The sequence below is a fragment of the Crinia signifera genome, chromosome 2 (assembly GCF_055691185.1).
Source record: "Crinia signifera chromosome 2, ASM5569118v1, whole genome shotgun sequence".
Classification (NCBI taxonomy): Eukaryota; Metazoa; Chordata; class Amphibia; order Anura; family Myobatrachidae; genus Crinia; species Crinia signifera.
Genome location: NC_139218.1, coordinates 306,064,830 through 306,088,322, shown reverse-complemented (window position 1 = coordinate 306,088,322; position 23,493 = coordinate 306,064,830). Strand labels below are relative to the sequence as shown.

The 23,493-nt window shown below is 41.3% G+C and overlaps 1 protein-coding gene across 2 annotated transcripts in view; it reads left to right on the top strand.

The window, feature by feature from the left end:
- The first annotated feature begins 17,588 nt into the window (after positions 1–17,588).
- The window catches only part of PCDH17 (protocadherin 17), a 165,659-nt gene continuing 159,754 nt past the window's right edge, over positions 17,589–23,493 (top strand). For both annotated transcript variants that reach the window (XM_083168902.1, XM_083168899.1), the window contains exons 1-2: positions 17,589–18,029; positions 19,146–21,684. In XM_083168902.1, the coding sequence (XP_083025028.1) occupies positions 19,207–21,684 (2,478 nt within the window). In that variant the 5' untranslated portion in view covers positions 17,589–18,029; positions 19,146–19,206. The remainder of the gene's footprint in view (positions 18,030–19,145; positions 21,685–23,493) is intronic.

Below are 23,493 nucleotides of genomic sequence, written 5' to 3'. Positions count from 1 at the left end.
TATGCATCTATACGATCATGTACTCTAAGCTCACTGATGTGTTAACAAACATGATTGAACCCTGGTTTTGATTCAATTATTTTTGGCCTGTCCTGGCCATTTCTCCATTAACATCCATCAATGCTGTTTAGGGGCATTGATTCAAAATTGTTAAGATGCGTCTTGTACTTCACATGTCATGTTGCTAGGTCACAACAATCACACCCTCTCTACTATCTTATGCTGGGTGCTCAATTAATACCAAGAACACTCAGATTGGTTGCTCATAGCAACCTCACATGTGAAATACAACTCCCATCTTACACAATTTTCCTTAATGCACACATTCCTGAAACAAAAACACTGTAATATGAGTTCATCACAATATGGGTGTGGGGACCCACATTGCACATACATGTAGCTGCTAATCTGCAGATGTATCAATTCACAAACAACACAAAGCTCACTTTTTTTCCTGTTTATTTTCACAGGATAACCATTATGGCAAAGAAAAACATAAGTGAAATAAAAACACAGGCAGGACAAAATATAGCATCAGCAGAATCATCTATCACACAACAGGTGTTTTCCCAAGTGATTCACCACACCAGCACTGAGTGGGCATCAGCCAAATATCCTGGCAGTCAGGGTCAACAGGAAGAAACTAAGAAATAGCATTTCAAGAGAAGGTACCTGCAATTTCCTTACCCTTTGCACGGAATTGGATAGAGTTTGCAAACAAGAAGCTGGGCCACACAACAAAGAACAAAAGTAGGGACAAAATAACGGAGGAGAACAATAGGGATGGCACCACATTATTTTTTCCGGGCACTTTTGGCCTTGGTAGCCCTGTTGCTGTGCCCGCAGCTCTTCGGCCTCATTGGGCTGGGGGGTTTGGGGGGTCAGCTACTGCGGAAGGGGGTGATCTTGTTCCCCTTCTCCCAACATGGAGTGATGCTGGAGGAATAGCGGCAGAAACTGCAGAGAGTAGGGCCCTTGGTGGTGATAAGCTCTGCCACAAGCTCATTGTGGCGGAGGAGGATGTAATTTTGGAGGCTGAGCAGGTCATTTTGCCAGATGGCTTCTTCAGCAATGACCTGCTGACTGGCAGCCATCGCCTTCATGACCTCCTCGCTCCTATCCTGCCTCTCTGCCGCTGCCACTCTCTGCTGTAAAATGGCCTGAAGCAGCTGCCCCCCAAGATTTATTTCAGCCTGCGTGGGACCATGTTGGATACTGGGTGGTTGCGTGGGTGAAGATCCTTCAAGTGATGGAATGGCTGGGGATGGTGGAGGTCCATCTTGGTCTAAAAATATAGGAGAAAAGAACAAATTTTAGACACATGCATAGATTAAAACAATACAACGCCACGTTTAACATTTACATCCTAGTTCAGCAGCAAACACCTCCACCGGGAGCTCGCTGTCCATATTGGCTACTCCTTGGATCTCCTCCATTGTGACACAATCCTGTGCCTGGAGATCCAGGGAGCTCAGCTCCAGATGTTTGGGCATTCTGCCAGTCCCGGTGGCCTGGCTGTGCCTCCACCGTCCTGCCAGCTTTTTCTTGAGGGTACTTTTGAAATCATGCCATCTAAAAAATACAAATGACCACTAATACATAATCTACTAATTGATATCATTTTGACAACATCATTTGCATTCAATGTAAACCATGCACATAGCATGTAACCATTTAATATGGTGTATTCATGGCGTTTACTTATGACATCCGATACAAATACACATAATTGTTGACATGTTTAACCTCAAAAAAGCTATATGTTTCCTCCCATACTTAGAATCAAAGGACATTAAGATGTGATACAGGCCATGGGCTCTTATTTGGTATGATGTAAAATACACTTAACAGGTCCTGTTGGTATGGGCAACCAATCACATCCTGCCTACTATATTGTAGAGGGTGCAACATAAATAAGAAGGTCACTCACATTGCCACTAGCAACATCACATGTGAAGTGTATTTTGCATCTTACTCTATTTGTAACCAGACACATACAGTATAACCAGCATTGACCAACCTATTTGTTGGTGTTTAGTAAAAACAAGGGATGCTTCATTTATCCTGTATAGCTTACTAAACATCCCATATCCAGAATGTTGTGATGGACACTACAATGCTCAGTACTGTAGCAGCATGCATGTGCACCATCACACCCCTCTTTTCTGTGTTGCACACACCTCAACATTTACCTACAGTACTGATTTTTGACACAAAGAAATACATAACTACAAACACACACATGCCTTCGCTTCCCCCAATCCATATCATGATATTGTGGTGCCACCTTATTGATCTCCTCCGTTATTTCTTACCACATTTTTTCCTTCATTGTGGGCGTCAACCTCTTGTTTGTCAACTCTATCCCCTCCCGTGCTCGGGGTACAAAAATTGCAAGTTCCTCCTCTTGAAACGCCTTATTCTTATTTTTCTTTGTTCCTGTTGTCGTCTGACTGCCTGGATTAGTTTCTGATGCACTGGCAGTGCTGGCATGGCTTCTGGCTTGGGAAGGCACCTGCTGCGATCCTGATGATTCTGCTGATGCCATAGATTGTTCTGTGTGTGAGGTGCTGCTTAGGTTTTCATCCGTCCAGCCCTGATTGGGCCTCTGCCAAATGCAGTGTTATTATGTGTATGTATTTGTTAGTGTTGGTGCTATATTTGTGGACTAATTAGAAATTCCATCCAAGATTTTCGTTCAAACAACAGCAGAGCACCTCAAATTACCTAATATCAGGACAAACACAAGTAAGGGGCCTAAATATATATAAGGGATGGCTGCAGCGGCGTAGCTTTGTTTGGGGTGCCCCCCCACTGTTAATGGGGGGCGCCCCCCTCCCCGCCCGTCTGTCCGGCGTCCCCGTGCCCCCGTGCCCCCTCCCCTCATTGCCGCATGCTTACCTGTCCGCGCGTCCCGGCTCCCCTCCTGGCTTCAATAAATTCTATGCAGACGGACCACGATCAAATGGCCCACGACCGCGGGGGCTGTGGTGCTATAGTTACACCACTGGATGGCTGCAATATAGTTATGGGCCAGTGTCTTCAGTGTGTTCTCTTGCAAGGTAAGTTTCGATATGATGTCTGTCTCAAAGTTTCTAATTGTTTCTGCATGCTTCTGTATGTGTTTAAAAGGGGTTTTCAGACAATTCCAACCTCATTCTAACATGTAGGCAGGAGACATGCGCATATGTGTCTGCATCTATTTGCTAAATATGACCATATACATACATGCATAGAGTAAATGATTTGCGACACAATCTCCAAAAATGTCACCACACACTTTGTTATTTGAACTATTATCAATAAAATTAATACCAAATAAAAATGTTTGCAACCAATCAGTGAACAGCATAACTTATATATGTACCTGCAATTATGTGCTGCGCCATTGCCAATATGACTTGTACTAGGGCTGCACCCTTTGCCCCAAGGGAGCTGCTGGTGCTGGTCGAAGTGATGGACCAGCGCCTTGGACATCAGCAATCTGGATAAGCGCATTTATAAAGAGGAATGGAGAGGCCTTCAATCCTCTTTATAAATGTGTGTTGCCATCACATTTGTCAGCTTATTGTTCATGACAATGTTACCCCAATTTGGCTATAAATCAAAACACTCTAAAATTAAAATATTTTCATTCCCAACAGAAACCAATAGCACCGGGAGGCAGTGGCCCAGACCCTACTAGAGCTGCAGATGAATCTGCTGGGCCGGCTCCGCGACCTACTGTCCTAATTGTTTTTTTAATAATTTATTTTATTTTCACATGTTGTTAAGTAAAAGTTTCATAATATTTAAAATGTGTCTGTGTTTTTTTAAATACGTTCAGTCACACCATTTTTGTGGGCAGCTATACATAGGTACACGTGCACATGTCTAATGTTATTTATATATGTTGTTTAAAGTCAAGGGTAAGGAATAAATGTTGTGTGCATGTGTGGGTTTTAGCCTTAAATAGCACATATTGTAAATGCATGAATGTTAGTTATTGGTGTAGTAACACATCACACATATCATGAGGGTAGCGAGACATGTAAATAAATAGGGACATAATAATTCAAACAACATTATTATATGCATGCAGAAAAACACCAAAATAAATGTCACAATAAAACATTGGGGGACACATAGGGCGGTATTCAATGATGATTTTGGCGATGTGCAGCGAATCCTGTTTTTCGCCACTGGTCGCCGCGTTCCGGAGCCTCGCCGGCTCCAGTATTCAACGAGTCAGGGGCTCGCTGCCCCTGACCGGCGAATTTTAACTCCTGCGGCGATGCCGCAGGGAGCCTGAGGACGGCGGCAGGCAGGTAGATGGAAGTCTCCCTGCCTGCCCCAGAACGTTTGTGGGGAGGAGGTGGGCTCCCCGGGTGCCAGGCAGCACAGGCTGCCCCCCGGGGGTGCCAGCAGGGGACCGGGTATATTCACTACACCCGATCATGCATATGTAATGATCGGGTGCAGTGAATATATGAATATCTAATGAGCGGCTCGGCTCCGGCCCCCTGCTGGCTGGTCTGTTTAAAAATAATATATATATAATTTTTATTTAATTAAATATATATTCATGTGCTTACAGCACATGAATAAAAATAGCATGCCCCTCCTCAGAATAAAATTCCTGATTTTTTGCCACCAAATGTAAAAAACAAAACACTTTATTTTAAAAGTTCACATTCCACTTCACCATCAAAAGATAGCGATTGCTACTCTGTGAATCATGGCGAAAAAAACCTTGAAATGTATTCGCCATCTGGTCATTGAATAGGGTGATTCACCGTTTTAGTCAAAAATTTGCCTTACAGCACAAAATCGCCATAAAAACCTGGCGAATCAGCCTCATTGAATACCACCCATAGATTATGAGGAAGTGAGGAAAGTGTCCCATTAGGAACACAAGAAATATACATATCATGAGGGTTAAGTTGTAGTTCAATCAAGAAATTCAATTAAATTTATATAAAGCAATCAAACAATCAAACACTTAAGATAATTGGATAATTAATAGAAGGTAACTTCAAAGCAAATAATTGCTGAACCATATATGTGAAGCACACGCCACCGTCATCCAGCGTAGGCTTTCTCTTTCGATCGGAGAAACACGCTGTTTGTCCTTGGTCGCGGAAAGACCATGTGAAGTTGATGAGTTCCATCCGTACACGGTCGTGTTGATGCAGAACCACCACTCCCTCTTATGTGGTAGTCCGTCCGAACGGATTTGGTGGCCCTGTAGGCGTGTTTTCGCTCGCCATATGGATGTGTGGTGCGTTCGGTCCTATCCGAACGAACGCACATCCGAACGAGTGAACCAGAATAAAGGCCTGGTTCACTAGGTAATTTTGAGCTAACAGTACTGTAACTTACTTTTCCCGTTTTTGAGCTACTTTGAGCTCAAAATCTCTTAATGTGTACGGGTGGGCGATGTTTTATGCGCACTCCCACAACATCACCAGCCGCTGCCAGCCATTGCCTGTTTTACAAGAGTAGTGACCCACTTTCCATAGTCTCCTACTATGGAAAGTGGTTCACCCCTGTGAAAATCTCAACTCCGGGTGAAAATCGCTCAGTGTGTATGCACTGAGAAATTTATCGGCCATCGATTTTCAGAACATTGTTCATAGGCAAAAATGCCCAGCATGTGAGCACCTTTAGAGGAGTGTGTACATTTTTGGTTTCAAGTCTCTTTCATACCATTTTTGGTTAAGTAAAATCACTTAGCACACATCGCTACATGTGTATGGGCTCTTTATGGGCAATCTAGACACCAGGAAATCACCTACCCTAAATAGCTTAGCAAAAATGCTTAGCACACATCTCAACGTGAGTATGCTCCTATAGAATAGGATTAAATGTTAATTTATGTCCATGTTTTCTAGAGCATGTTTGAATGTTTCTGCATGTATTCTGGACCTGTTTACATTGATGAATGGTTCTCTGAAAGCTTTAGGGATCCCTAATTCTAGGAATAAATAACCTAGGAAAAATACAGAATAGCAGACTTCTAGCACAATAAAATGTTTGTGCTATTTATGTTCCTAATAAGGGGATTTAAATCTGCCATCTGATAGAGATGGTATATACTGTCTGACAGAGTTTATGATAACCTGTCTGTATTCAATACTTTCAATATTTTATTACCTTCATATTTATATTGCCAGAATGTGAGTGCCAGAATTTGCAGTGTACAGTACAATCAATATAAATTATATTTAGTACCTGCCAGAATCTGTATGCAACTGTATATTCTGATCATAATAAAGATACAAATTATACTCGGGATCTACATCTACTGTGTCTCTCTCTCCTTCTCTCTCTCTCTCTCTCTCTCTCTCTCTCTCTCTCTGTCTGTCTGTCTGTCTGTATTTAGTTATTGTGCCATTATAGTTTACATCAGTCAGGTCTATTCATTTATTTTAGTCTATGCGTGATGAAGCACAGTGAAATATGATATATTTGTTCCTACCTCCTGACCTCAATCAACAGCAAGCAGTCAGATTTGTATTTTTGAGATTCAGAAATTACAAGTGCTACCTGATTTGAACTGTCTGGAGTGGAAAGATTGGAGAGAGGGAGGGAGTTCAGGGTAAATGAAGGTGATATATATGTGCAAATGATATTCTGTACATGATGAGCATACATGACTACACACTCGAGAGATCAAAGTGTCACTTTTCAGCTTGGGTCTGCTACAGCTGCCAGCATCACCCTGCTGCACATATTGTACATGTCGGCAATTATTTGAAAGGTATGCGCTTTAATACTGTACAGTGGTGGATATAAGCTTGTTGTGGCCTTGTTAAAAATTGCCATGAAGATCAGACATTTGTAATTAAGTCATACACATATAAATAAGAGCTTTACATAGGTTGTTTGAGTGAGCAGTGAAGAAGAATCAGAATCACTTTATTGGCCATGTATACTTTCGTATACTAGGAATTTTTGTGGATACAGTGCAGCTTCAAGCATGGTACAAGAGGGATGACAGGACATTCATACATTGCATCAGTTGCGCATACAAAAGACAATTCACATGTTAGGATTTGCAAGTTTAGACAGAGCAGTTAGGTGTTAGCAGTATCTTAGAGTACATTGTTCAATAGTTGAATAGCTATCGAAGAAGCTTTTTGCGGTTCTTGATGACTTGGCAGGGATGGACCTGAAGCATCTACCTGATCGGAGAGTCCCAATAATCTCCTCTGCTGTCCTCACCACTCTTTGCAGGCTTCATTTGTCAGATTAATTGGCCCTTTCATACCAGATTGTAATAGACTCCCCTTCTTTAGCCCTTTAAGTACCAAGTGAATTTGCCTTCATACAGTAGGTGAGAAAATTGGCAAGCAAACCTTTTTATTCATCATAATAACCTGTAATGTTTGCTTTATATCGGAAATATATATATTTTTTCTGTTACGCAACATTTTTTATTTGAATTTATATAACAAATGTGAGCGACGCCGGCATTTTTAGCATATATTTTACACATCTCTCACCGAGATGGGGCACTCAAAGGGTTAATATGCGTAAATACATACGTTATAGACAATAAACAAAATGCTCATGTTCCATGGGATACAAAATAAACAGGAAAGGGTTAAAAATTCATAGAGCAGCCCAACTGAATAACAAAGGAAATCGTTTAAAGTTACACACACACACAAAAAAAGTAGAGACCACTTTTAAACTTTTAAACTGGGCTTTTTTTTCTTCATATCTTTAGATTATCATCAGCAGGAGAGGAAGGGCCAGCAGGAAGTTCCAGTACGGATAGTTATAAATTCAGCTTCTGGGTTAAGAAGACAATGTGGAAAACATCCTGTTCCTGCTCCTTCTTTTGTTGAGATAGACCTGTGTTTACATTTGACATAAATATCTCCGACGATCTTCACACTTACCACAAATTGCTGTGTTATGCAGTCATCTTCACAAATACATCAAATAAAATTCATCTTTCGCTACAGCACACACAATCATAAGTGTCTTCAAACATCAACACTGCTATCTTAAAACAGCAGGGTTCAAAATAAATATGCCATATGCTGCAATGCCTGTATGGCTTCCATTACACGCAAAGTGGCAACTAAATAAAGAAAATTCAGTATAGCAGAGCCTGACAGCAAAATGGATCCACATTTTTCCTGTCTGCTGTACCTGCTGCAGAAGAAACTCTCCTCTTGCTGTTCAAACTGCAGTAATATACCTGTGTTAATAAATAGAGACTCTACTGGAAATGTACTCATATATAAAAGCTTGAATATCTTAAGGCAATTGAGATAAGACGGCAGAGAAAGTTCACTTTTAACCATGCTATCCTTTAGTCCAGTCCACACATGTTCACAAACATATTTACATAGCTGCTAACATTTCCATGGACCTCAAAACAGGGATAGCGCGTGCTGCATGGGTGTGCCCAAACTAAATTAAACAAAAGTGCATGTTATTCGCTTCACAACACAAAGTAGAACCCCTTAAACATGTTATGCCACACACTAGAGCCCCTCAATCACATTACACCACACAGTTATACCCCTTATACATTATGCGGTACTTGTGTATTATCACGGCGCCCCCGATTTCCATAGCAGGGCATTGTATGATGAAAAATTGCGTTGCATCGCATCGCATGCCATATGATCGCATGCGATGCGATGCGACGCGATTTCACCCGATTTTTAATTGTATATGCACCCAGATGCCTTATTACCATGTTAAATGCCCCCCAGACCCGATTTTTAATTGTATACCCACCTTCATGGGTCATTAGTATGTGAAATGCCCCCCATTGTTAACGCCACACCACTATGAACGCCAACCCGAAGGTGGCGAGCGCAGCGAGCCCGCGAGGGGCGGCGGTACGCGTCCTCCGACCTTTTCATACCCTCACTATCCACGTCGGCGTGGAGTTGATTTTATAAAGTGTGGCGAGCGCAGCGAGCCACCGAGCCCGAAGCGTGGCGAGCGCAACGAGCCCCGCGAGGGGACACGTATACCTGTGAAGTAATGCACGGCCCCTCGCGGGGCTCGCTGCGGAGGACTGTATACTCAGCCCGGAAAAAAGGCTGAAATAGGGTCCATCGCATGCAATCGCATTCCTTAATTAGTGGTATGCGATACGAGGGGCGCCGTGATAATACACAAGTACCCATTATGCTACATACAGTAGTAGTAGTAGTAGTAGTAGTAGTAGTAGTAGTAGTAGTAGTAGTAGCAGTAGTAGAAATAGTAGTACCCCTTAGACATTATGCAAATACTGAGTAACTGAGGCTGTGTAACCCAAGCAGTGAGGAAATTTGACATTCTGCGTGTCTGTGTGCATCTGCGTGTGTGTATGTTGCTTATGTGCCATCTTTAAAAAAAAATCAGCACACCTTATTATGCAAATAAAATTTAAACAGGTTTATTAAACCATGTGTGGTATAGCTCAAAGATAATGCCTAGGTTGACAGTCATCATGTTAAAAGCAGATACTGTAGTTACCACACACAAGGTTAACACAATCAAAAGGTCAACACATAAAAGGGCAACATGATTTTTTCCTTTTTTGTGCCAATGTTGACACCAGTGCACGTGGACCCCCAATTAATGTACTGCGTCCCCTGCGAGGGTAAGTTATTACTGGTTGTGGTTTTATATTGCCAAACATATTTGATCTATTAAAAAACAAAAAAAAAAAACAATGAATACCCAGGAAACTAATCGGTAATGGAGACTTTATCCAAATATACAAAATGAGTAAGCCCATTCGAAGCAAATGCTTCGAAAGCTAGTCTGTCACCTTGTGATTGCCTCTGTGTTTCTGCATGTGTAAGAGAGAAAGAGATGTTGTTTCACTCGCTGCCAACAGATGACAGTGTTTCAGAGACACACAAACAGACACTAGTGGTTACATGTAATAGGATGAGATTTTAAGTATGGTTCTGAAATCGCACAGCATCACATTTTTTGAAACTGCTAATGTTTTGAAAAATCGCAAAAGTAATGTAATGCCAATTGCAGTGTGAAAAAAATGTGATGTCATGCGATTTAGTGTGAATTTTAAAAATGGTGTGGGGTCCCCCGTAGCATAACCAGCCCCGGGCTCAAAGAACCAGGATTTCTAAAACCAGCACCAGGCTCTAGGGCCAGTGTAAAACCAGCACCAGTCTCAAGGACCGGTCCTGGTTCCCAAACTATAGTGTGAGTAGGGTTCCCATGGATTTTGGCAACCAGCACCGGGCCCAAACAGCGAACAGGGTAATGCTAACTCCACAGCCAGGGGAAGCTTTTCATGCAAGTTTCCCCGCCCAAAGCATTCATCTCTGTTGCTGTTCAGCCCAGGCAGGGTCCCTGGAGGAGTGGGGACCCCCTCAAAAAATGTGTTCCGCTTTCCAGAGTTAACTCTGAATAGGCTGAAGCCCAGGGCTTTCCCCAGTGCCCCTGAGTGGTGGGCATTGGGCTGATTGTAGTGTGAAAATAGACATAACTATTCTACATTGTTGTGGAACTACAAGTCCCAGCAAGCATGCACCACATGCAAAAAAACACATACAGGTTGAGTATCCCGTATCCAAAATGCTCGGGACCAGGAGAATTTTGGATAACGGATTATTCCGTATTTCGGAATATTTTAATATTTCAATGATGTATTTTGAAGTATCTTGCATTTATGCTGTATAAACACATAATAAACACACAAATATATTGTATTACCACATAAAATACACACAAACATATTTTAATTGTTCAAAAAACAAGGTTTCAAAACGTGAAACAAAATGTGTGTACTATCTCAGCACTGAATTTGAATGCCAAGCAATCATTGTCTTGCACATATATAGTGCCAGTTACATATCATGTCCCCAGTGATGCTGTTACATATGTCCCCAGTGAGCTTTTAGCAAAAAAAAATTTTTTTTTTTCACTTTCTGGAATGTCCGTATTTCGGAATAATTCGGATAACGGATATTCGGATACGGGATACTCGACCTGTATAAGAAAAGTACAGTTTCATTGCATGCTACAATGACACACATGACATTTTTTTATTTTTTTTATGTTACTTTTAAACATTTTTGTGGACAGAACCATGCACAGTTCTCATTGAGCTTTGCATGGTTCAGTCAAATTCGTAAGTCAGAACCTGGTCTATTTGTTTTGCGATTTTTGGTAACATTTACCAAAAATCGCACCCCTATTACATTTGCAAATTGTATACATTATAATGGGAAAACATCTGGATGCGAAGTGAAGTGTGAGAAAAAATCGACAGGTCAAAATGTGCGATTTTTACCGCAATTAGCATCCTATATACATGTGGAATTTTCTAAAAATGTGCAAATTCTGACGTTTATTGACTAAATATCGCAAGAGTCGAAATATCTCATCCTATTACATGCCACCCTAGATATATATAGATGATAAGAAGCCTTGTTCTATGCGGTTGGTTTAAAACAAAAATGCCCATGTAAAGCAAGCTGGACACAATTTAGAATTGTACGCCAATGCAACTAATGTTAGAAATTGCAGCCACTGTCCAGTTATGAAAAGAGTTGCCCAATGCCCACTGGAGCCATCACAACGAATTCACAACAGGGGTTATACTAAATGAATTGGTCCCCCGCGTTTTCGCCTATGGGTATGAGCCTATGGGAATTCATCCAAGGACGCGGGTGCAGGGGACGGGCAGCTGACATCAGTGGATGTATGTCAGCTGCCTGCCCTGTCCTCGCACAGGTTGCCTGCAGGTCTGAGACACCATAGAGGTGTCTCAGATCTTCGAGCGTTGAAGAAATCATTCGATGGTTGCAGACCATCTAATGATTTCTCCCCCACACCCATAGCTGCGAATGGATGCCTGTGGGGGTTCGAGCTGGGGGGTGGGGCGACCGTGCGTGTGACGGCCAGCATCTGGGGGACTCGCAAGGATGCGAAATCCACAGCCTTGCAAGTCAACCAGAATAAGGACCAATAAGCTTGAACAACATACCATGTACATGTCAGATACATGTCCTGAAAATGACTATGCCTGCATTTTTGTCGCCACTCACATTACTTCCAACAAAAGGTCACTTGTTCCTGTCACATTGGGATTATACCCTCACTGTGAGTGCGATCATAAAGGCACTATGGGCCTGATTCTGATTAGATTGGTCCCTGGAATATTTGCACCTGGAAACAATGTTTGGGTTCTGTGCATGTGTATATTCTCATACGCGCATGTGCAGGGCTGCTGTATGGATGCCTTTGATGTGGCATTTGCAAAGGGGTAGGGGCAGGATGGGAGCAGGCAGAGGGTGTTCGCTGTGGGAACATCCAGCGTTTCCTGTGCTTACCCACCAAAACGGTGGTGGGCTGCTGCCTGCTGGTGGTGGGCTGCTGCAATTACAGGATGTCAGCCGCTGCCTTGTTCTCCGACTCAAACAGGGGAAAAATCATTCAATGGTCGTCGACCCTTGAATGATTTCGCCATTGTACGCTCCCCTTTGAAAAACATCCAAATTTGGATGCTAATAAAGTGTACAGTGCTCATTCTTTATAATATCAGCTTAAAACAAGGAGGACATTCTACAAAGATGGAACACAGCTCAGGGGCTGTGATTATTACTGCAAAAAGTCACAGCAGCCTCTACATCTACTGGTAGTTTATTAGCATCCGCTTTATCACTTTCTCAAGCTTAGTACTTACTTAGTACATTTGACCAACAGTGAAAATGGCAAAAACTTTTAAAATGTCGACATGCATTATACCAACATGGTCAAAATGTCAACACAATCAAAATGTCAACATTTATTTATGTCAACTAGTGACCAGGTTACTTCTTCGTTATTTTTACTTATCCCAGTAAGGCAGCACCTGTTACGTCCACCCTTGGTCTCTGCATCTCTCTGTCCACTGTTTTGCATTCTCTCTCATATACAGCATTCTCTCTCACATACAGCCTGCAGCAGTGTGGCCATGTTTGTCTCTGTGTCACCAGGCCACTTCTTCCGGAGTAACGCATAACCAGCATCGCCAACTCTTCCTGCCATTAGCCAGAATGCTGTATGCAGCCCGATCGCTCCTCTTTGCTGATGTTTCTTCTTTTTTGAGCTGTAAGTCAATGGCCGGTCTGCAGGTCATAGTGTGAGTCCAGAGCAGTGGAGTGGGGACAAAACCTCCCCAGCCCAGCTCCACCTTACAATGCTCGCACCCCTTACAACTTTACGCCAACCCTACCCAATGCTTTCCCCACATTTTGAAAAGATACCGTGCTCATTTTTATTTGACATAAAATAGGGAGTTCTGGGCTTTAAACTCCTTCACCACATCTGTTTACTTTTTAAAAAGGTGCACAAACAGAGTTTGCATACAATCATCTGCATTCTCCAGTGTTTATAAATGTTTTACTATCGAAACAAATAAGGATCCTTTTATATTTTATGCTCTGTAAGTTTTTAACCATAATACAATGTACACATTTTTGTCCTGGAGTCTGGACCCCTGGCATTTACTCTCCATTGGCTACGGATACAAGAGAATACGAGTGCTATTGTCTCCCAGGCATTGTCAAAAAAGATGATAAATGAAACTATGCAGTTGTGCAAGTTATATAGTTGAAGGTTATCTTATTATCTTCTTTATCAGAAATTAATAGGCATAAATAGGTGAAAAATATACATTAGGTACTGTACTTTTCTTTCCCTCTCCCTTCCAACCTTGACACATAAAACTATACATTACTGCATTACTGAAAGCAATTTGTTTAGTAGACATTAACAATATATATATACATATATATATATATATATATATATATATATATTTTACATAGGGGGAGGGGCCCTAAACTGCACACCCTGGACATATGAGGTGCTACCTGCTGAGACTTGTAGTGCAGCAAGCAGGAGGAGGAGTTTGCAGGTGCACACTAAATATATATGCTAGACCTTTTAATATCTTGCTATATTGCAATTGAGGTTATTAGCATAGTAATGGCCATTAGTATGGGCTTGTCCACCGAATCCAGGTTACCTCAATAGGACAAGTCCCTAACACTACTCTGGAACAGGTCCAGGGCACAGGGCTCCCCAGGCCAGCCCAGCAGAACCACCCCATGGCATCACATTAGTGTGAAATTAAAGTGATAGTAAAAGGGATAGGGGAAATTATATGTAATAGGACTTACCTAGGTAAGAAGTAATAATAAATGTGAAGGGTGCTACATATATATTAAACAAACTAAAGGGGTGATTGAAAGTATACGATATGATGCCATGGAGCAGCCCAGCAACAGCAGCTCAAAGAGCCCTGAGCCCCAAACACGGTCCCACAGACTAACACTCAGCATATATGTATAGTAGGACTTACCCTCATCGTGCCAAGCTGAGGTGTGCAGTCTTGAATGTTGGGACTCCAACCTAATTAAAATCAATCTGGGACAGGTGGGTGGGGTGCTAGTTAAGGAGGAAGGCGTCTCTAGTTCCTTCCAGTGTGTATGAATACACAATATATAGTACATAGGGGGAGGGGCCCTACACTGCACACTCTGGACATATGAGGTGCTACCTGCTGAGACTTGTAGTGCAGCAAGCAGGAGGAGGAGTTTGCAGGTGCACACTAAATATATAGGTTATTTTATTATCTTCTTTATCAGAAATGAATAGGCATAAATAGGTGAAAAATATACATTAGGTACTGTACTTTTCTTTCCCTCTCCCTTCCAACCTTGACACATAAAACTATACATTACTGCATTACTGAAAGCAATTTGTTTAGTAGACATTAACAATATATATATATATATATATATATATATATAGAGAGAGAGAGAGAGAGAGAGAGAGAGAGAGAGAGAGAGAGAGAGAGAGAGTCCAGTGGGGGGGGCGGCACTCCAAAGGAAATAATCACGCAGTCAGGCAGTCATAAGTAGAAGAAACGTGTATTCTAGCGCCAAGCGCTTTCGGGGAATCACCCCGTCCTCAGGGCATCAATACACAGGAGAGAAGCACCTCGTCACAATACTCACCCCCCTAAATACCCCATCTCTTACCTCAGGCGTCTCCCCCACGCCGGGCGTCACCGCCTCCATCCACGAGAGTCCCGGGGCACCCACTTCCACGAAACTTCATATGTATATATATATACACGTCTACAGAACTTTGCCTTATTCAGAAATAAATGTCAACAATGCAAGGTATGTCACCTTCAAAGTAGCCCAAACCATGGCTTGCGTAAGCTTTTCCTGAACGGCAACAGTTGATAATGGTCATTTTATTTCTCTTGCAAACAATTACTTACCTCATCCTTGCACTCTGCCCTTACTTATAAGTATGCTTGAAGGTTGCATAGAATAGGGAAAGTCTGCTGACAGTAACAGGCTTTATATGACATTAATATTAATACAGTTTTTATATTATCTATCGATAGATTGCTTGGTCCATCGACCAAGCTATTGATATGCAGACATTATAAAGGAGTGGCGGTCCCTTCTTCTCTTACCAGCACTCTGTCAGAGTCAACTGCACACACATGCACCACACAGGGGCCAAGCGTGTCTCGTTCAGTGGTCACACACAGCGGTGTGGCCAGATCCTGCAGAATAGGATCCAGCCACTGCTGACCAATTTTCAGGGGAAACACAGCCCCACCGTGTGAACACACACATTGTAATGTAAGTGTCCATGCCGCAGTAGGACCCCGCTGCTAATGTGTCGGTGGCCACATTTGTTTTTAAAACAGTCTGTAACTTGAAAGCTAGGAGCTGATTGGCTGCTGCGTTACCACCTTCAACTCTATCACTACATCAGGCTTATTCTTGTAACTCCATGTTGAACTATATGGGGCATGCACACGGAATGATATCCTTTTGATCTTGTTCAGTGACGTCACCCCCACCCCCCCTGCAGAACATGCAGTCATTCAGGATATAGTCAGATTTCACTGCATGTTCAGACGACAGGGGGGTCGTTAACAACGCGTAGGAGCACACATCGTATACGATATAGTACGTTCAAAGTAGACAACATTCACGAAAATGTTGTTAGTGATATTATCGTGCATATTGCATAAAACTATCGGTACTTGTGTATTATAACGGCGCCCATCGCTTCGCATCGCATACCACTAAATAAGGTATGCGATGGTATGCGATGGCATGCGATTTTCTCCTCAAAACGGAAAAATGTACAATTAAATATTGCATCACATCGCATGCCAGCAAATGGCATGCGATGAGATCGCATGCGATTTTTAATTGTACAAGCACCCTGATCGGTGCATACAATGTTAAATGCCCCCAGAATGTTAAATGCCCCCCCCATTGTCAATGCGACCCCCACTATGAACGCTAACCCGAAGTGTGGCGAGTGCAGCGGTACGCGTCCTCCGACCTTTTCATACCCCCACTATCCACGTCGGCGTGGAGTTGATTTTAGATAGTGTTGCGATCGTAGTGAGCCACCGAGCCCGAAGCGTGGCGAGCACAGCGAGCCCTGCGAGGGGACGTGGTATACATGTGAAGTTATCCGCTGAGCTCACCACGCTTCGGGCTCAGTGGCTCGCTGCGCTCGCCACACTATCTAAAATCAACTCCACGCCAACGTGGATAGTGGGGGTATGAAAAGGTCGGAGTGTGCGTACCGCCGCCCCTCGCGGGCTCGCTGCGCTCGCCACGCTTCGGGTTGGCGTTGATAGTGGGGGTGGCGTTGACAATGGGGGTGCGTTTAACATTGAAAGCACTCATCAGGGTGCTTGTACAATGAAAAATTGGATTGCATCGCATCGCATGCATCGCATGCGGTTATATCACATGCGATGCAATGTATGCGATGTACTAAGATGTACATCGTGGGCTCCGTGATAATACACAAGTACCAAACTATCTGATATTTTTAACAAATCTTTAGGAGCAGATATTACGAGTGATATTTTATCATACTGTCAAATGTTATATAGTATTTCAGCTAATCAGCTCAGGTCATGTGTTGATAAATGACAGGAGCTATCATTTATATCATAACAGATATCAAGAATATTATTCACTGTTAAATCTTTTTGCATATTTTTTATGCACTATTCAGCAGCATCCCTACATAGAATGTATTGTATTTAATAATATGTGCTTGTAACTTTGCACCATCAATTTACATAATTAAACTACATGAGAGCTACAGCAGTATATTTGATATATAAAAAGCTATATGACCTTCTGTAAGCCTGCTTCCCATTTATCTCCTGTGTTTATATGTTTATCTGCCTTAACCCATGCTAATCTGAATTTAATTCAGTGCTTAAAAATATGCACTGTATTTGTTCTGTAGAGAAGTTGTTGCATTGATTTTCCTCAAGCTTAAAGTCAGTGCCATGGGGTTGCTACTCCCAGTCAGTCAGTGTGCTACAAGACACACTGTGGAAATGAGAGGCAGCATTTTACAAGCAGCATCCCTTCTCACATTGTTACTGTCTCAGACCTAACTGATCTAATCAATGACACAAAGCATTGACATTCTAAAGACGCCCATCCAGCCATCCCTTCCCCTGCTATTGGAGAAGACAACATATGGGCGGGTGGATGATGCGATCACTGATTGGCTGGCAAGCGAACAGTGTCAATGTTTAAGCATCAGCGTGAGGTGAATAGAGTCAGTCAGTAAGGAGGCACGGGGAGCTGAGCTTGTGTGCCAGGCAATGCAGGATCTAAAGGGTTAAAGCTACTAATCAGCTGTTGCATTGCACAAACTCTACTTTATTTCGGATGGATGTATTGTTACTGTATTGTTCCTGCCTAAGGACTGTCTGGGGAGAGAATCTGCTGTGTTCCCAGCTGCAATGAGCCAGCACAGGAAAAGGCAAAGGCTTGTACCCAGCTTACTCAGATCTCTGCTGCTTTTTTAGTATAAGGATGAACTGGGCACTTTGGAACTGATTGGGAGCTATCCATGGTACATTGGTGCTTTGGGAAATATATTGCATTTGTCTGCTACAATTGCTGGGTGCACAGGCTGTGGATAAAGCAGCAGCAGTGTACAACCCATGTATAGCTGTGTGATTTAGGTCCAGGGACGCTGCTCTCTGAAAGGTTAGTCCAATTTATCATTATTTTTATTTAAAAAACAAAACAAAAACCATTGTGTTTGTCACTGTCAGCATTGCCTAAATCCCAATAGAGAGCCCTGGGACATTTGTGCTGTTTTTCTAATAGTAAGTGTGATTTATTTCACAATCTGACTCATGCAGTTATTAAACATCTGCATTCTGCATGTGTCATTCAGATATTAAGGGACAACAAATCCTTGTATGCATGCAATCTTCTAGCCAATTACTTTCCTTAAAGGGATGACTTGTAATCAGGCTTTAAAAAGAAAAAGAGATCACTAATGCATCAACAAACATAATTGTTGTATATGTTTTAAATCTGTTATGTTCATTTCAGTGGAGTTGATGTCATTTGCATTGCTGTTATCCTGTTCATATTTCAGTTTGCATTTACTGATTCTTTTTTTTACCATCCCTGTGAACGCAGCAACTGCCTCTTCCTATAAAGTGTGTTTTTCCCGTTTTCCATTTGTGCATCCAGCCATGCTTTGCCTGTTGATTTGATCTACTGTAGGGAATGAGAACTGAAAATTAACTGAATACTACTGCTTGTAAGCCAGTGCAGTTACATGAATTCTTGGAAATAAAGCTAGTACTAAGAAAAAGACTGAATGCAAAGGTGAACATAATACATGTGAACTAGATCCCACTGTTGTATATGTGCTTTTAAATAGATACAGTAATTGCCCTGTGCTACGTGATAAATTCGTTTTCCTTCTGGATTCAACATGTTGCTGTCTCCACACTATATAGAGTTGAATCTCAGCTTGCAGTCGCTGAAATGATGTGAGTCTAGAATACATTTTTAAACAAATGATATTTATTGCACGTGAGTTGTGCATTATTACATTACAAAAAGGTTTCAAATGGATTGTGATGATAACTGTGTGATAACATTATGAAAATAAGCATATGTTCCATTCATGCTGTTATTTATTGGGCTATAGGGATTTAGTATTTCACGAGAAATGGATAGCTTAGGTGAGATTGTGAAGAACTGTCTTTCCAGAAAAACACAATCAATGATTTAACCCCGCCAGCCTCTTCTGCCATGGTCCATTTGCTGCTTATCTAACTGTAGGTGTTTTTAAATCAACAGGTTTAAGGAACTGAGAAGAGGAGAGAGAAGCAAAGAAGATCCTTCGCACACACGTTTGGGGATGTACCTTTCAGTTTTATTGTTATTTTTTTTGTGGGCTCCTGCCCTGACTTTAAAAAACTTGAATTTTTCTGTACCAGAGGAGGCAATTGCTGGAACCATTGTTGGTAATCTAGGTAACGATGTAAAGCTTGGCATCGCAGAGAGGGGCAAGAAATCGAACTTCAGAGTACTAGAGAATTCTGCACCAAACTTGATTGATGTAGAACAAGAAAGTGGACTGGTATTTACTAAGCAACGGATTGACCGGGAGACCTTATGCCGGAAAAATTTAAAATGTCAAGTGTCCTTGGAGGTGTTTGCAAACGATAAAGAAATATATATGATAAAAGTGGATATCACAGACATTAATGACAATTCACCATTTTTTCCATCAGAGCAACTTGACATTGATATTTCAGAAAATGCCTTCCCAGGGACAAGATTCCCACTCACCAGTGCCCATGATCCAGATGCCGGGGAGTACAGCTTAAAGACCTATGTTATCAATCATAATAGCTTGTTTTCCTTAGATGTAAAGTCCAGAGGTGATGGAACAAAATTCCCAGAGCTTGTTATAGAAAAACCACTGGACAGAGAAGAACAAAGCCATCATAACTTAATATTGACTGCTTTGGATGGTGGAAACCCTCCCAGGTCTGCCACCGTGCAAATTAATGTTAAAGTTATAGATTCCAATGACAACAGTCCAGTTTTTGAGGCACCTTCATATATGGTGGAGATCCCAGAAAACTCAATACTGGGTAGAGTTGTAATTGATCTCAATGCTACAGATGCAGATGAAGGCTCTAATGGCGAAGTCATTTACTCTTTCAGTGGTTATGCACCAGAAAGAGTTCGGGAACTTTTCTCAATTGACCCCAACACAGGTGTGATCCAAGTTAAGGGTAACCTGGATTATGAGGAAAACAACCTGATTGAAATCGATGTGCAGGCACGTGACCAAGGCCCAAACCCAATCCCTGCGCATTGCAAAGTTACTGTCAAAGTTATTGACAAAAATGACAATGCCCCATCTATTGGCTTTGTGTCGGTTCGCCAGGGAGCAATCAGTGAGGCGGCACTCCCTGGAACTGTCATTGCCTTAGTTAGGGTCACGGATAAGGACTCTGGGAAAAATGGACAGTTGCAGTGCCGGGTTCTGGGCAATGTGCCTTTCAAATTAGAAGAGAACTATGATAATTTCTACACTGTTGTAACAGACAGACCCCTTGACCGTGAGACACAGGATGAATACAATGTGACTATAATTGCCAGAGATAATGGGAACCCATCTTTAAACTCTTCAAAATCGTTCACTGTTAAAATTTTAGATGAAAATGACAATCCACCCACTTTTAATAAAGGAATGCATGTATTGCAAGTATCTGAGAATAACATTCCAGGAGAATATTTAGGTTCTGTTGTAGCACATGACCCAGACCTTGGACACAATGGCACTGTGTCTTATTCAATATTACAATCCTATATTGGGGATGTGTCGATTTACACCTTTGTGTCTGTTAATCCCACTAATGGTGCAGTTTATGCTCTTAGATCCTTCAATTATGAGCAAACTAAATATTTTGAATTTAAGCTCCTTGCAAAGGATTCGGGCTCTCCTCATCTAGAAAGTAATGTTACTGTGAGAGTCACTGTCCTCGATGTTAATGACAATGCACCAGTCATATCTCTACCTATTTTACAAAATGACACTGCAGAAATCCATGTTCCCCGAAACGTAGGCGTGGGGTATGTAGTGAGCACAGTTAGAGCAATGGACAATGATTTTGGAGAAAGTGGACGACTGACTTATGAAATCGCATATGGAAATGAAGATCACCTCTTTGAGATTGATCCTGTGACCGGGGAAATAAAAACCCTCAATCCATATTGGGAAGAAGTGTCACCAATTGTAGAACTTGTGATTAAAGTGACTGATAATGGAAAACCAGCACTTTCAGCTGTTGCTAAAATCATTATCAAATCTTCTACTGGATCTCTTCCAGAGGGGGAACCTAGAGTCAATGGAAAACAACACCAATGGGATATGTCCTTGCCTCTTATTGTTACATTAAGCACAATATCTATAATACTTTTGGCTGCCATGATCACAATCGCTGTCAAGTGTAAAAGGGAGAACAAGGAAATCAGAACTTATAACTGTAGAATTGCAGAGTACAGTCATCCCCAGCTCGGTAAAAGCAAGAAGAAAAAGATAAACAAGAATGACATTATGTTAGTTCAGAGTGAAGTGGAGGAAAGAAACGCTATGAATGTCATGAACGTGGTAAGCAGTCCTTCACTTGCCACATCACCAATGTATTTTGATTACCAGACCAGGCTCCCTCTCAGTTCCCCTCGTTCAGAAGTAATGTACCTCAAGCCTACATCTAACAATCTGACTGTTCCTCAAGGCCATGTTGGCTGCCACAACAGTTTTACTGGACCAGTGAGCAACACAACTGAGACTACGTCTAATCGGATGTCTATAATTCAGGTAGGGTCACCACCCATGTATATCGCCAGGGGAAATAATATGTCATTATTTTCTGTCCTATATACTGCTATTGTTTTGAGTTAATAGCACAATATATGCTTAGTTTATTGTGTGTGTGTTTTTTTTTTTGTGTAACAAGATTTGCTTGTTTGTTTATTCCTTGCAGCCAGTCACTGAAGCCTGGTATCTGGAAACATTTTAGTTTGTTTTTTTGCAGACATTATACAATGAAAGTTTAGTTTGTTGTAAGCATTTTAAGTTACAAGATCGTAACACCGTAAATAAATAACAGCTTTAACAGTATACAGTATACTGTATGTTTTGGATGTTCCAGTTTATAACTGTAGCCTGTTCCAATTTGTTCATGTACATAGTGGTTCCCTCACTGTAACAGGCAGTATGTGCATCGTGATTCTTTAGTACTAAAAATACATGTCTAACAGAAGATGGAATATCTCCTGTATTATTAGCATAATCAGGACTTGGTTGAGCAGTACAGTATCCTGCAGGTTCTTAGAGCATTCAAACATTTACAATACTTCCTACTCAACATATAGAAAATCACAAGGATTATACATAAACATCAACATTTTGTTTATATATATATATATATATATATATATATATATATATATATATGGCCCTTGAGTGTGACTTCCCCTCTGATTAGGTATATACACAAACACACACACACACACACACACACACGTATATTGCTTGAGTGCACCATAGAAAGCTTATATTGAATACTGCGGTGTAGGATAACATGTCAATGTGAGCTACAACATGCATCACAATATTAACCTCTAAATATCTGCTTTAAACTGTAGTGTAATTGAGATTTGGTATACGTGCAAGTAATCATTTAGACTCTTTTGTGTAGTACAGTAGATTTAAGTATGCAACAAGTGCGATTTTTATTTTTTTTGTAGTGACAGGTAATGTATGTTTTGATTTTGTTGCTATGCTAGTTCAATCACAGCATATATCAGCGTACATCTGTATACATAAAATAGTCAACCCGACTACTTGAGAAAAGGTTCTTTCTGTAACAGGTAGCTTTTCCCATAACTTTGCAAAAATCACCCTGAATGTCTTAATTATATATAGAATATGATCCATCTCATACTAGTATTGAGAAAAACATTAAAAAAGGATATATGCTAAATAAATATATGTGTGTAGGTATCCCTTGAGCTAGAACAGAAAATCCATTTTTGCTAGGAAATATAAAAGTGACAGGTTAATTTTGTGGTAGGACACAAACATACAGCAGCATAATGTGTGTGTGTGTGTGTGTGTGTGTGTGTGTGTGTGTCAGATCTCAGAAACATGTCCAGTGCCTTTCAAAATACAGTCAGATTAGGGATCTACCACTAATTATGCTTCTGGTGGCAAATTGTTGGCTATGCATTAATTTGCTTCTAGATATTGGATTTGTGACATATTGCTGGTATTGATCCTAATCTGAAGAGTTACAACTTGGCAATGCACTACTTTGATGTACTTCCCTCTACTCTATGTGTAAACATGGTAACTCAATGTATTTAGCTGTATTCTGTCTCTACCAGACCAAATAGCATTTCAGACCTGGTGGTCATGGTGAATGGTTTTTATATACAGGACTATCCAAAATGGCCATTATTACTGAGGACTTTTTTTTTTGCTTTATTGTGTAGTAAAATCGCTTGGTGATTTGTACATATTTAGACAAAAATGAAAAAAGAAGATACATGATTTGTTTATTTAGCATGAAAAACGATATATATTGTAACAAATACTGTATAGTCATGTCACATTTCCAACTGT